Below are 13,073 nucleotides of genomic sequence, written 5' to 3' on the forward strand. Positions count from 1 at the left end.
TATATTAAGTTATAAATTCTGATTATAATTTGAGTAGCAAGTGGGTACAGCTTTTGTGAAATGTGGAGGAAAATAATAATAGAAAAATCAAGTGTCCCAACCCGGTGAAGAGAGACCATGCCATTTACTTTAATTGAGTGTAACGCTATCAAGTGCCACATTTGAAGGGGACAGGTCACTTCGCGTATCCCGAGACCTCAAATAGGCTCCGCTGCACTTGCTCTTAATAGACGGAGTGTATTGTGAAACTTGCGGCAGTTTCTTCATAAGCCCAAAAAGTTTTGGGAGATTGCTTGGAGCAATAATGAATTAACAATTCATCCCAAATATGTTAGCTGTGTTCAGAAAAATAACATTCAGGATTGATAGAGTTTTAACAGCCATGAGATGACTAGATGATTACATCTACTCCGATAGGATAATAGAGTAGCCTAAGTAGGTTTACCCTAATCTCCGGCTACGAAACCTAATTTTATACCAATTTTTAAGTTTTTTTTATAGTTTAAATAAAACTGTGATATTGAAAAACTATACCCTTCCAATTGTTTACATTTTTTAGAAAGTGTCCGGCACGCATTTTAAGGTACATAAAAAGTATAGTTATGTAACTTTTTTTTACAATTTTCTTTTTCTGAATAAAAGTTGACTGTTTTAATTTTTATTCAGAAAAACAAAATTGTAAAAAAAAATTAAAAAATGTAAACAATTAAAAGGGACGGATGGAGTACAAAATTTGAGACTAAAAATGAACCTGACGTGAATCGAACACGTAACCTTCTGATCTGGAGTCAGACGCGCTACCATTGCGCCACAGATCCACAATTCAAATATGTAGTTATTTGATAGTTATATCTGGTAATGTAGTTTAAGAACATGCAATGTAATTATGCAAGTCCTAGTTTGAAAAGAACTAGTTTGCTGCTCTATTATTTGGTTTGTAATTTTAGCATTTTATTCCTACTAATTATAGATTCATCCCACATAATTCCAAAAACAGAAAATGTAACTAATGACAAAAGGTGATAAAAGTTAAATAAACTGGGTCATCCTTAAATACAGGGGTCATGTTTCTTGACAATCGTGTGTTATTTAAATTTTATCTAACATACTATTTCAGGGGCGTCAGGTCTATATTTCAAGTGACTTTAAGAATTTTTTTTAGCCTTTCGTGGATATTTTCCGCGGAAGGTCTTTTTCCCTTTCCGCGAAAGCCTAATTTTTTTTTTTAAATATGAGCCCTTGAAATAATGATCTAAGGGTTTTGCAAAAAATTTCTTAAATATGGGTACTTGAAATAATGATCTAAGGGTTCTGCAGCAGTGTTACATATGGGTTATATAACACCCGATTGTTAGGAATTAGCACCCAAAATACAGATATTATCACTTTATTATAAAGAAGTCATTACATTACATTACAATCATATTTCAGCAAAAATAGAAGTTCTGGGACATCTATGGGAATCAAAAATTTCTGAAAAAAAGTTGCTACCTATGAGCTACATTAATCAATAAAGAAACCAATCATCCTCATCTGAGTTTGCAGGTGAATCAGACTCCCAGGTGTTGGTAGATTTTGAAGTATCAGCATGTTTGAGTCCTGTTCCTCCCCCTCCTAGTTGTACAGGTGGTGCAATGTTGAGCACATCAACATATATCCTCAGGTTTGGCAATGTCATCTGCATCATTATATCCTCGAGATCGTTGTCATCTGTCATTGTTATCATCTCGTTATGTTCATCGATATACCTTAGCAGCAGCTCTGAATCGTTCGGTAAATTGAAGAGATATTTAATCTTATCTTTCAAGCCAGACATGCCAAATACAAAACTTCCATTAACTGTTGGAGCAACAAACCGCTTTTGTGTCTGCCCGTATCTTATCTGCAAAACATATGTTCAAATGTTGAGAGTTAGCAAATCAGTTTAGTTCTGTAGGAGTAATATATATAGGCCTTAATCTGCAGCAAAAACTAATTCAAGGCAATCATTCATTACTGACAATGTTTTGACTAGTGAAGTACAAATATCATCGATAATTTGTATCCTTAATGTAACTTATGAATTACGTTAAGATAATTTTAAGTGGAATACTAAAACTGTAATGTATCGAATACAGTAATTGGATCGAACCTTTAGCAAGAAATGGTCCAAGAACCAATCGCCAAAATTTTGCTGATCATCTAACTCAGAGAACTCATCATGCTTGGTTGATTTTGAAGTACCAGTATGTTTGAGTCCTGCTCCTACTTGTACAGGTGGTCTGATGTTGATCACTTTAACATACATCCTCAGGTATGGCAATGTCATCTGCGTCATTATATCCATGAGATCTTCGTCGTCTGTCATTGTTATCAGCTCGCAATGTTCATCGATATACGTTAGCTCGAGCTCTGAATGGATCGGAAAATTGAAAAGATATTTGATCTTCTCTTTCAAGTCAGACATGTCAAATGCAAAACTTCCATTAACTATGGGGGCAACAAAACGCTTTACTGTACTAACCCCATATGTTATCTGCAAAACATATGTAGAGAATTAGCAGATCATCAATTTAATTCTATGATATACAGGGTCTCACTCCAAAGAGAAAACTAATTCAAGGCGATCATTCAGTATTGACAATATTTTGACTAGTGACGTATGAATAGAATCGATAATTTGTTTCATTAATGTAACTTATGAATTTCGTAAACATGATTTTAAGTGAAAATCTAAAATTGTAATATATCGTGTAAAGTACTGTTACAGATTTCGGAAATCGAAATTATTCGGTTGAGGTACCGATTTGTGATTTGTCGGACGATTTTTAAAAAATTGGATGATTTATCAGCGATTTATCTGAAATCGGTCAAATCGAACAAATTTTTTTGACCAATTTATCAGCGATTTTTCAAATATCGGCCGATTTTTATAACGGAGATCGTATACATTCAAAAATTTATTTCATTAATGTAACTTATAATTTTAAGTGAAATTTTAGAATTATAATGTATACTATACAACTAGCACAACTACGAAAACAACAACAAAATTAATTAAAGCAGAATGTATCGTTAACATGATTTTAAGTGGTATTCTAAAACTATAATATATTCGTATACAGTTAGCATAACTATGAAAACAATAACGAAATTAATTAGAGCAGAACATATCAATCGAATCAAACCTTGAACAAGAAACTTTGCACGAAAAGGTCATCAAAATATTGTCGATCATTAAACTCATCAAACTCATCATCCTTTGTCTCTGAAACAGCATCCTTAGATTCAACAGATTCATGAACAACCTCCTCCGCAACAGCAGCAACAGCCGCGGCCTCGGACTTTTCGGGCATGGACTCGTTAGGAACAGCCCATTCATCCACCATTAAAAAGGCAGCAAGCAAATACAAGAAAAGGACATGCAATCGCAAGAACACAGCGGTAGAAAGTGGTAAAATTGGTGAGCACACTTCTAGCACCAGTACAGAAATCGAAAATGCAATATTAAGAGAAGTAATGTCCAAGAACAGAACAAATTTTTTGGAAGAAGCTTTATCTGTCGACATTGTAAACTTAAATTTTTTAAAACACTAAATTGTTTAAGTGAATGGCCCTGCAAACTTTATATACACAAACGAGGTCGGTGCTAGGTATTTTAATCCTTCTCCAAGACAAATACTCAAGGCAATCTCCTAATTTGCATGGGCTTTGTTTTTATAATTATCCTTTACCAGTTTTTACCCCGTTAATAGAAATCGCCCGATTTTTTAAAAATTTCCGGTAAATCGTTCAAAAATTGGTTAAAAATATTGTTCGATTTGATCGATTTTTGATAAATGGCTGATAAATCATTCAATTTTTTTAAAATCGTTCGATAAATTATAAAACGGTATCTCAACCGAATATTTCCGATTTTCAAAATCTGTAATACTGTTTTTACTAGCTTTCCTACTAATTTACCGTGCAAAATAGCAATAGTTTGTACCAAATCTTGTTTATCTCTGGCTTTATTCTATATAAAATGCTAGTACCAAAAATTGCTCCAAAATTTTTGCTACTAGGCACGTGTGTGTATATAAATACGCCCACGAATCGAAACCGATCATAGGTCATGTCACATTATTTCGGAGAAAAATTTGTAAAACTTTTGGATACAGCTCTACTCAAAATCTTTTTTTTTCTTAATTTTTTATATGAAAATTAAAATACAGTTAAATCTCTTTAAAGTAATAAGGTCGGGACCAAAAAAAATGTATTACTTTAACGAGTTTATTACTTTACCGGGAGTAAAAATACACTGTTTCTATTATGTTCTGTTTCCATTATGTTGGTACCGAAGAAAAATATTATTTTAATAAGATTATTATTTTATCGATTATTACTTCATCGATGTTTAACCGTAACACTCTTAAATCAAGTCAAGAACACGCAAGGAAGCAAAGGTACATAAAATCAATATAATAAAATTTAAGTACATAATTCTTAGAATCAGTATCATTAAAATTCAGAACCGCTTTAAATCCACACCCTAAAAATCAAATCTGAGCATCACAGTAACAAAACCTTAGCTACAAACACTCGTAGATAAAAAAATCATCAAGTGAATCATAACTCCAACCAGATTCAGAGGCGCCTGAAGTAGGAACAGGTTCAAGTCTTGCTTGTGCTCCTGCTGGTGCAGCTGTTTCTTTGTTGATGAGTTTAACATACATCCTCAAGCAATGCTGCAACTTCTTCTGTGTCATTATGTCCACAAGATCGTTCTCGTCTGTCATTGTTACCAATTCCCCGTCTTCATCGATATACGATATCTCGAGTTCAGAGATCTTTGGTAAGCCGAAGATGTAAATAATCCTGCCTCTCAGTTCATCCATGTCAAAGTGTAATTTTCCATCATGTATCGGCACTTTCAACCGCTTTAGTGTCTTCTCATATCTCATCTGCATGTTTACATGAAGTTAAAACAAGAAAACTTAAATGCATCATAATTATAGAAAATATTACAATTAGTCGAACTAACCTTGAACAAGAAAGTTTCAGATGACTTGTTATCAGATTTAAGTTTTGCGTGATTGTTCTCATCGTATTTAACAGTAGGCTCGAACTCGGGCTCGAACTCGGAATCCGTGGTAGAGGAAATAGTACAGAGAAGGAGGGCACAAATTAACCATAGGACCATAAACTTAGCAAAAGGACTAGTTGTAGTGATCATGGCCAACATCATGCTTGAGACTACAGAATTATGCAGAGATTTTATTTTTCTGTCGTCGTATAAATCTATAATATTTATGTGCATAACGTATATTTATAATGTGATATTACCTAGGCCGCTGAGGATTCTGATTTTCAGTTTCTAAACCCCATTTCTATTCTGCTCAGGATTCTCAATTTTTACAGGCTTCTTCTAATTCTTTAGCTTGTCAATACTAATCCAAAATATATAGTACATTAGTATTTGATTTAAATTTTGAACAGGTCTAATGATGAGGGATCTGATATAAAAGACCTTTTAAACATATATTTATTTTTAAAAACCCATATCTATATACATTTATTTATTTTTTCAAAACACAAACATTATTTATCAATCAACAAGATAAAACAAAAAAGTTATAAAAATTTATATCTTGTCGTTTCCGGTCCTAGTTTGGTTCCCGTTAATCTTAATATTTGTAAAGTAAATGTTATTTTGCGACTTCTTTGTAAGGCATATAAATCTCATTATTTTTTTAAAAAAAAATAACATAATGGCATCAAATTTAAAAGACACTACAATCACAATCTTGACACGCACATTTCTTAGATATACAAAGATAATGAGTACTGTTCCCGACAATCATGTGTCAGAAAACCCTTAAACCAACACATCATTTCGTGGTTGTTGGATGAACAATACAACGGTCAGGATTTAAAAAAAAAATTCGTCATTCCGCGCTTTTTTTCCGCGGACTGCTACCCTTCCGCGCTTATTTATCGCGGAACCTCTTTTCCTTCCGCGGATAATATTAGCGAAACGACTGTACTTGCAGTTTATAACCCTAAAACGATCACACTTTCTTTTTTGTGCAGCAATTGTCAAATTGGAGAGTAAATTTGGGGGAATTCTTGGTTTTGTTCATCCTTATTCACTAATTACATTTGGTAAACTCAATTTCTTGTTTTTTTCTTGTTGTAGTTATGGATAAGATGTTTGCTAGGTTTCAAAATAGAAAAGTTTTGAAAAAAAGTGATAATGTTGTAAATAGTGAGATTGTTGATATTATTGGTAGTTGCTTACGTAATGATAATGTAAATTATGTTAACCTTGTTGATTATTGTGATGAAGATGTTTATGTTAGTGAACATAGATTTGAAAATGAAAATTTGCATGAAAATAGTGAGTCTATGCATAAGAGTAGTGAGAGTAGGGATAAGAGTGTTATTGGGGAAGAAGATATTATAATTCCTTTCTTGAGTCAAAATTTCCCTAATTTGGGAGCCGCCGAAAATGTAACACTACGCCATAAGTGGCCTGATGCAATACTTTTTAAAAAGCGTTACAAGCATTTCGTTACAGTAGCTAAGAAATTTTTGTTCTATTGTAACATTACTGATTTGGTGTTACAATATCTGTAAAGTTAGTGTTGCATTGGAGTGACAGTGTTACACAACCTGTAACACCAGTACATGCTGTTACAATAGCTATTTTTTATTTTTAAAATTAATAAAATGGTTATATTTTCTTAAAATTAGAATTAGAATTATAATCTATATTATTTATGACTACAGAATGTCATATGTAATATTATGAAATTTTTATAATGTTTAATATTTTTTTAAAAGAATAAATAATAATAAATTTAAATAAAATTTTGCATTTTTAAGATATATAAAAATTTATAAATCAAAAATTTATAAATCAAGATTAAAAAAGAAAAAAGAAAATGAAAAGGCAGATACAATAATCGAGGTGAAATTATTTAGGCGGTAAGATTCCCCCCAAACTGAAATACACAGGTGTACCTCAAACACCCGACTCCAACACCGCAACTCAGTCCTCTCTTTCACCACTCAGTCGTCTCTCTCACTACTCAGTCATCTCTCTCAATACTCTTCCAATTGAAGAATAGATTGACCCTCTCTGTAAACTCTCTCTCAAACCCTTTCTCTTCAACACACTTTCTCTCAAACCCTCTCTCTTCAAACACACTCTCTCCGATTAGGGTTACTAATTAAGTTTCGGAAGAAAAATAAAGCTCCAAATTGAAGAAGAACAGGTATTTGTATATACAAACACACACATTTTCTCCATTTAGGGTTACTAATTTTCTCTATTTACAGGAAAATAAGGTTTCATAAATTGGGGCTTTTGTGATTAAGGTAAATACACATATTAAGTGGGGCTTCTAACTCTTTTAGTTTCAATAAACTGTTGGATCTAAGCTCTTTTGATTTCTATTTCAGGCGATTGGGTCTAAACTATTGCGGTTTAAATCTATTGAGGTTTTTTACAATTAAGGTATTTTTTCTTTTGCTTTCTATATTTGTTTGATTTTATGGGTGTGGTGATGTATACGCATGTATGCTTGTTATGTGTTATTTAATTATTTGGATGTATTTTTGATTATTTAGCTTCTATACTAGTGGGTTAGATTTAAAGTTCTTAAGAAATGAGGGGGCTAAGTTTTTAGTTAGGGTTCTCGATTGATGCCTTCTCTCTGTTTAATTTAATGTAGGATGCGAAAATCTCTACTGCTACTCAGGTGTGTGAATGGATACAGTACCCTTACTCAGAAGTATTGGATAATAATGGAGAAAGTGAAAACAGGCATTTCACAAGTGATCTTAATTATAATTATTACAAGGATAACAATTGACGATAATTTGACTACTCAGTTTGTACATTGGTTGTGACTGGTTTATCAGAGCCATAGAAACCCCAGGATAATATTAAAAACAAGTTTTCATGGTCCCGTCTTAAATTAAAATTTTATTTGCAGTCTTAAATTTTTGTCATTTTACAATCAAATTCGTATGCATTAAAGCCTCCTGAGAGTTCTCAGACTCCTGACCACGCAAAGCTTGTGCGATAGACTTGATAAAAATCTTCGCACCATAAGATATTTCAACCTTGTAAGTTTTAGACTGGTAAGGTCTGCACAACCGCTTGCGATCATTTTCAGTAGGACTTCCATCAGCATGAGGACTATTATTTCCATTGCTCCTGCAGAACAATAACAAAGAGGAAAAATTAAGTGATAACAAAGAGGACATAAGTGTACATAACAAAAGAAGAAACAAAGTCAAGAAAGGGCATACCAATTAAATAAAATATCTTCAAGCACAACAGTGAACTCGAGCTTATTTCTTGGAAGAGCCCCAACAGTGAACAAACTCTTCTCACCGTCATATGCAAAGTCTTTGCCTTCCAACTCAGCCTTGTAAGTTTCATGTACACAATCAAGCACTTTCCTTCCAATACCTTTCCCATCAACAGGACGACCGTCTCTGTAGAAAAGGGCAACCTGTAGAGGTACATATGCTTAGATCCTGCATGACCACTAAGGGTGTGGATTTTGGCTAGGGTGTAATATTTGGTTAATTTGTAGTAGTTTTATGCTTTAAGTGGGCATATCTAAACTAGACCAATATTATGGTTTTGTGCATTGTTGATTTGCATTTTTGAGCAAGTGGATGTGAACCTTGAGCTTATAATGTGTAAATGAATTTTATAGTCATAGTAGCTGACTCGTCTTGGTGGTTAACTGATTTCAGTAGATTATCCCTCAAATAGACAAATCTCAATATTTGTGAATAAAACTTTTATTGTTTGGGAGTCAAAACTTTTATACTAAGATATTAATCTGGTTATGTGTATTTATGTGTGAAAAAATCTATGTGGCTGGATTTAAATGATGTTAGTGGACGCAATTAATATATCAGCGTATTTTAAGAATGATGACTCTTTATACATAAGTCATCTGATTATATATTTTTCTCTGACGAGTTGCTGAACATTTGATTAATATTTACATTACAGTCAGTCTTTTGTTAAGTTTAAGGAGTTTACTTTTAGAAAGATGTATATTTCATCTTCTGGCATACAATACCTTTTAATCCAAACCCAAAATTGGCAGCGAGGAATATATGCATCATGTTGTTTGAAAGTTTATTTGGCATGTGGGAAAGGAGAGGGCTATCAATTATCATAATTCATGTGTTATAAATATCCTACAGAGATATTTAGAGGGTTAAAACTGTCTGCATTTACCTCATAGACAATTTTCTTTTTAAAATTAAAATTGTCTGCATTTACCTGGTAGACTCGTTCTTTTTTGTTGCAGAAATTATACTAAATATAAATTAAAATAGGTTTGTCTCATACATTTGTTTATGTGTTTTGACTTACATTAATATTATTTGTTTTGAGCAAGTATGTATGCTAAATATAAATTCTTATATTATTTAGGCCTGTCAAGGAGATCTCGCGGTAGGGTGGGAAACAAGGCTATAATCCACAAACAAGGGACTGGGTTTTACAGTTAATGGAAAGGTATATTCACACCAACAAAGGGTATGTTAATTCTTGATTTTCTTGATCTTTTTTCAATTAAAAATATGTTCTTTATGTAATTAGCTTGTAAATTTGTTGTTATATGCCAGCAGTCCATTTGTGAATTGGTTTTAAGTAGAATGTGTCAAAGTTGTGTTTTAATGTTGTGGTGCATATGCATATGGTGTAGATGCTAAGAACACTGCTAGCGGAGGAGGGAAAGCTTTTTGCAGCCTAAAATCTCACATTGCATCAGATGTAAAAGTTACTTCATTCGAATAAAACTCCCTGTGATGTGAAATATCCTTTTAATACAATTAAATGGGATCTTTCACATCACAAGGAGCAATAAGTTTTATTCGAATGAAGTAGCATTTTATATCTGATGCATTGTTAGATTTTTTCTAATATACTCAATTAACGGAACACCAGAAGGAATAAAATCTCATGAGGTCAACCTTCTACTTATTCGGTTTGTAGGTATAAGTTTAAAAACCATCCATTTTCATTCTTTTATTTGCTAGTTTCTGTGACTCTTTCTCATTCGTATTCCCGTGTGCAGATTCAAGTATGAACATTGATGTTGGAAACTTTTGTGCGCATGAGTCAAGTGATCATGATGAGAATGGCACTCCTTTTGCCAGTGGAACTCGCACTCCTTTTGCCACTGAAGGCACTCGAGGTCAAGGCACTGAAGGCACTGAAGGCACTGAAGGCAACACAATTTAAGTATTTTGTAATCATCGAATTTGTTTTATTATAATCTCGTAACTAGTTTCGTTATTTTAACGGTTAAGTAGTGGTGGTTGGTGAATAAACTTTCAATGTAGATTGTTTTGGTGTAGTTGTTTTAGTTGGTGGATGGAGTTGAGACTTGATGGATGGAGTTGGGAGTTATTTGAATGGTCATGTAGTTGTGGTATGTTTGGGACTTATATTATGGGATTCTTCTGAAAACAGGAATGACATTTCAAAAATTTATATATTAACTGTTACATTAGCCTAATTTACTGTTACAGTATCTTACATTTATTGTTACATAATTGTGAAATGTGTGTTACATTATTGTGAAATTTGTGCTACAATAGATAAACATAGTGTTATAATAGGTTATGTGGGCCCAACAGGGTGGGCCCCATAAGTGGGCCCCACAGGGGGGTCCTAGGTGGGCCCACCCTGGGGGGCCCAAATTAAAAAAAATAATCAATCAAGCTATTGTAACACTAATCAGGTGTTACATTTGGACATTATGTTGTTACAATAGGGCCCTATTGTAATGCTTTTACTGGTGTTACAATAGATAAAAAAGTGTTACAATAGAGGGTCTATTGTAATGCTCGCAGATATAACGCCCCCTAGTGTTACAATAGACCAATTGTAACACTTTTTTGGCCTATTGTAACACCAGGAGTGGCATTACAATACGCCACTTATGGCGTAGTGTAATTAGGGCCTACGCTTTGAAAAATGGGTTTGCAATTAAAATCCAAAATACACAAAGGCGTGTGGACAAAACAATATATGCCCGTACTTATGTTTGTAATTTAACGGGAGAAAATCGCGATAAAGAACCCGTAGAGGATGAAGAAGTTTTGATAGGAAGTGTCGGTAGTGAGAAGAAGAACAGGCGTAGAGATAAACTTCCTAGAAGGGGATGTAAGTTTAGGATCTATGTGATTAATAGGCGAAATACAAGGCATTGGGAGATAACATCGTTGGAGTTAAATCACAATCACGAAGTTGTGTCACCTTCTAAGATGAATTTAATTAAAAGAGAGCGACATGTAACCGCCGCCCAAAAGAATTTAATTAAGAGTTTACATGTTTCGGGTATTGAGCCTAGACAACAAATGAATATATTTGGAAAAATGCACGGAGGAGAGGAGTAAGTAGGGTTTCATGCCCAACACTTGAGAAATGTCGTGCGAGATTTTAGAAAAGAAAATTTGGGTGTGAATGATGCGCAAGCGGGATTGGATTTGTTACATAGGTTAGAAGAGGAAAGTGGAGGAAATGTTTTTATTCGGACTCTAATTGATGAAGAAGGAAGATTGAAGTGTCTTTTATGGGTTGTCCCCCGGTCGTTGTTGGCCTACAAAAATTTTGGTGATGTGATTGCATTTGATACAACATATCGAACAAATAGGTATGTTATGCCGTTTGTGCCGTTCACCGGGATGAATCATCACTATCAATCGGTTCTCTTTGGATTTGCACTAATGCGTGATGAATTGAAGACTACATTTGAGTGGATTTTGGGTACTTGGTTAGAGGCCGTTGAAGGAAAATCACCTTTGGCTATTATCACCGAGCAAGATCAAGCGATGGCGGGGGCAATTCAATCTCAACTACCGAACACGACACATTTGTTATGTTCGTGGCACATTAGTAACAAATTTCCGGAGAAGCTCTCAACCTCCTATGCAAAGAAGGAAATTAAAGGTGACTTCAACAATTACATATATCACTCGTTGACCGAAGAAATTTTTGAGGATAGGTGGAAAGCATTGATCTTGAAATACAAGTTGGAGGATAATACATGGTTGCAAGGCTTGTATAATTTGAAGTATAAGTGGATCGATGCTTATACACGTAACATTTTTTCCGCGGGTCAAAAAATAACTTCAAGAAGCGAAGGAATGAATGCCTTTTTTGATGCTTATGTAGGGTCTTGCACGGGGTTGAAATAATTTGTTGAGGGTGCACAAAAAGCGTTAGAAAGACAATTTATGCGTGAGAAAGAAAAGGATTATAATACACATCATAAATTTTTTTGCATGCGACTGAAGACCGCCTTGGAGCAACATGTCGCTTCCATTTATACGAAAGAGATGTTCAAAAAATTTCAAGACCAATTGGTTGAGGCCGCAAAGTACTTTGTGGAGAAGGATAGGGACTGTTCCTTAGAAGATGTGGAGGATACGTACTACAAATGTTATCGGCCATTAATGGTTGAGTCTAAGAGAACCACTTATCTCGTTACCTTCAACAAGTTGTCATTTCGGGGTTCTTGCATATGTAGAATGTTTAAGCATTCGGGCATGTCGTGTCGTCATATTATTGTCGTATTGACAAAGAGGTGTGTGGCCGAATTACCGGAACATTTTGTGAAACAGAGGTGGACTATGGATGCCAATAGAGTTGATGGTGTGTTGCCATATCACATGCCCGGAGATGATGCCTCATCCCATGATTTGACTCCAACGAAAAGATTTAATCACATGACTTTACTCACTATGGGGTTTAGTCATAGTTGCATGGCGTCGAAGGAACATTATGAGTATGTAGTGAGAGTTATTAATTGAGAGACCGAAATTATTGAGAAAATGTCCGTTCATGGGGTGGAAGGTGTTGGAATTGAATTTGATACCAAAATTACTCAAGAAAGTGGAGAGAATTTGCATGAAACTATTCTTGACTTCGTTGTTTCGAAAACTAAAGGACGCAAAAAAGAGCACCGAATTAAAAGTCCCGTTGAGGAACTTGCAAAGAAAAAAAAAGAAATGCAGATATTGCAACATTGAGGGACATGATGCTAGAAAATGTTTAGTGAAATTGG

At 34.2% G+C, this 13,073-nt stretch overlaps 3 protein-coding genes, 1 long non-coding RNA gene and 1 other non-coding gene across 5 annotated transcripts; 2 read left to right on the plus strand and 3 right to left on the minus strand.

The window, feature by feature from the left end:
- Window positions 1–746: 746 nt before the first annotated feature.
- On the minus strand, window positions 747–818 carry TRNAW-CCA (transfer RNA tryptophan (anticodon CCA)). The gene has a single exon. It is a non-coding gene; the product is annotated as a tRNA-Trp (tRNA).
- A 595-nt stretch (window positions 819–1,413) lies between these two features.
- Window positions 1,414–3,559, minus strand: LOC141716631 (uncharacterized). Its single transcript, XM_074518822.1, has 3 exons — window positions 3,168–3,559; window positions 2,132–2,515; window positions 1,414–1,882 (listed from the first exon to the last, which is right to left on the minus strand). The coding sequence occupies exons 1-3, from the start codon at window positions 3,546–3,548 to the stop codon at window positions 1,508–1,510; spliced, it is 1,140 nt and encodes a 379-aa protein (XP_074374923.1). The 5' UTR covers window positions 3,549–3,559; the 3' UTR covers window positions 1,414–1,507.
- An 865-nt stretch (window positions 3,560–4,424) lies between these two features.
- LOC141716900 (protein JOKA2-like) lies at window positions 4,425–5,238 on the minus strand. Its single transcript, XM_074519061.1, has 2 exons — window positions 5,003–5,238; window positions 4,425–4,922 (listed from the first exon to the last, which is right to left on the minus strand). Exons 1-2 carry the CDS (start codon window positions 5,204–5,206, stop codon window positions 4,551–4,553), a joined length of 576 nt encoding a protein of 191 aa, XP_074375162.1. The 5' UTR covers window positions 5,207–5,238; the 3' UTR covers window positions 4,425–4,550.
- A 2,182-nt stretch (window positions 5,239–7,420) lies between these two features.
- On the plus strand, window positions 7,421–10,463 carry LOC141716811 (uncharacterized). Its single transcript, XR_012573376.1, has 4 exons — window positions 7,421–7,480; window positions 9,431–9,535; window positions 9,705–9,994; window positions 10,077–10,463. It is a non-coding gene; the product is annotated as an uncharacterized LOC141716811 (long non-coding RNA).
- A 163-nt stretch (window positions 10,464–10,626) lies between these two features.
- On the plus strand, window positions 10,627–12,204 carry LOC141718261 (protein FAR1-RELATED SEQUENCE 5-like). The gene is made up of 3 exons (XM_074520644.1): window positions 10,627–10,679; window positions 10,923–11,399; window positions 11,505–12,204. The coding sequence occupies exons 1-3, from the start codon at window positions 10,627–10,629 to the stop codon at window positions 12,202–12,204; spliced, it is 1,230 nt and encodes a 409-aa protein (XP_074376745.1).
- Window positions 12,205–13,073: the final 869 nt, after the last annotated feature.

Source organism: Apium graveolens, chromosome 4 (genome assembly GCF_009905375.1).
Source record: "Apium graveolens cultivar Ventura chromosome 4, ASM990537v1, whole genome shotgun sequence".
NCBI classification, from domain to species: domain Eukaryota; kingdom Viridiplantae; phylum Streptophyta; class Magnoliopsida; order Apiales; family Apiaceae; genus Apium; species Apium graveolens.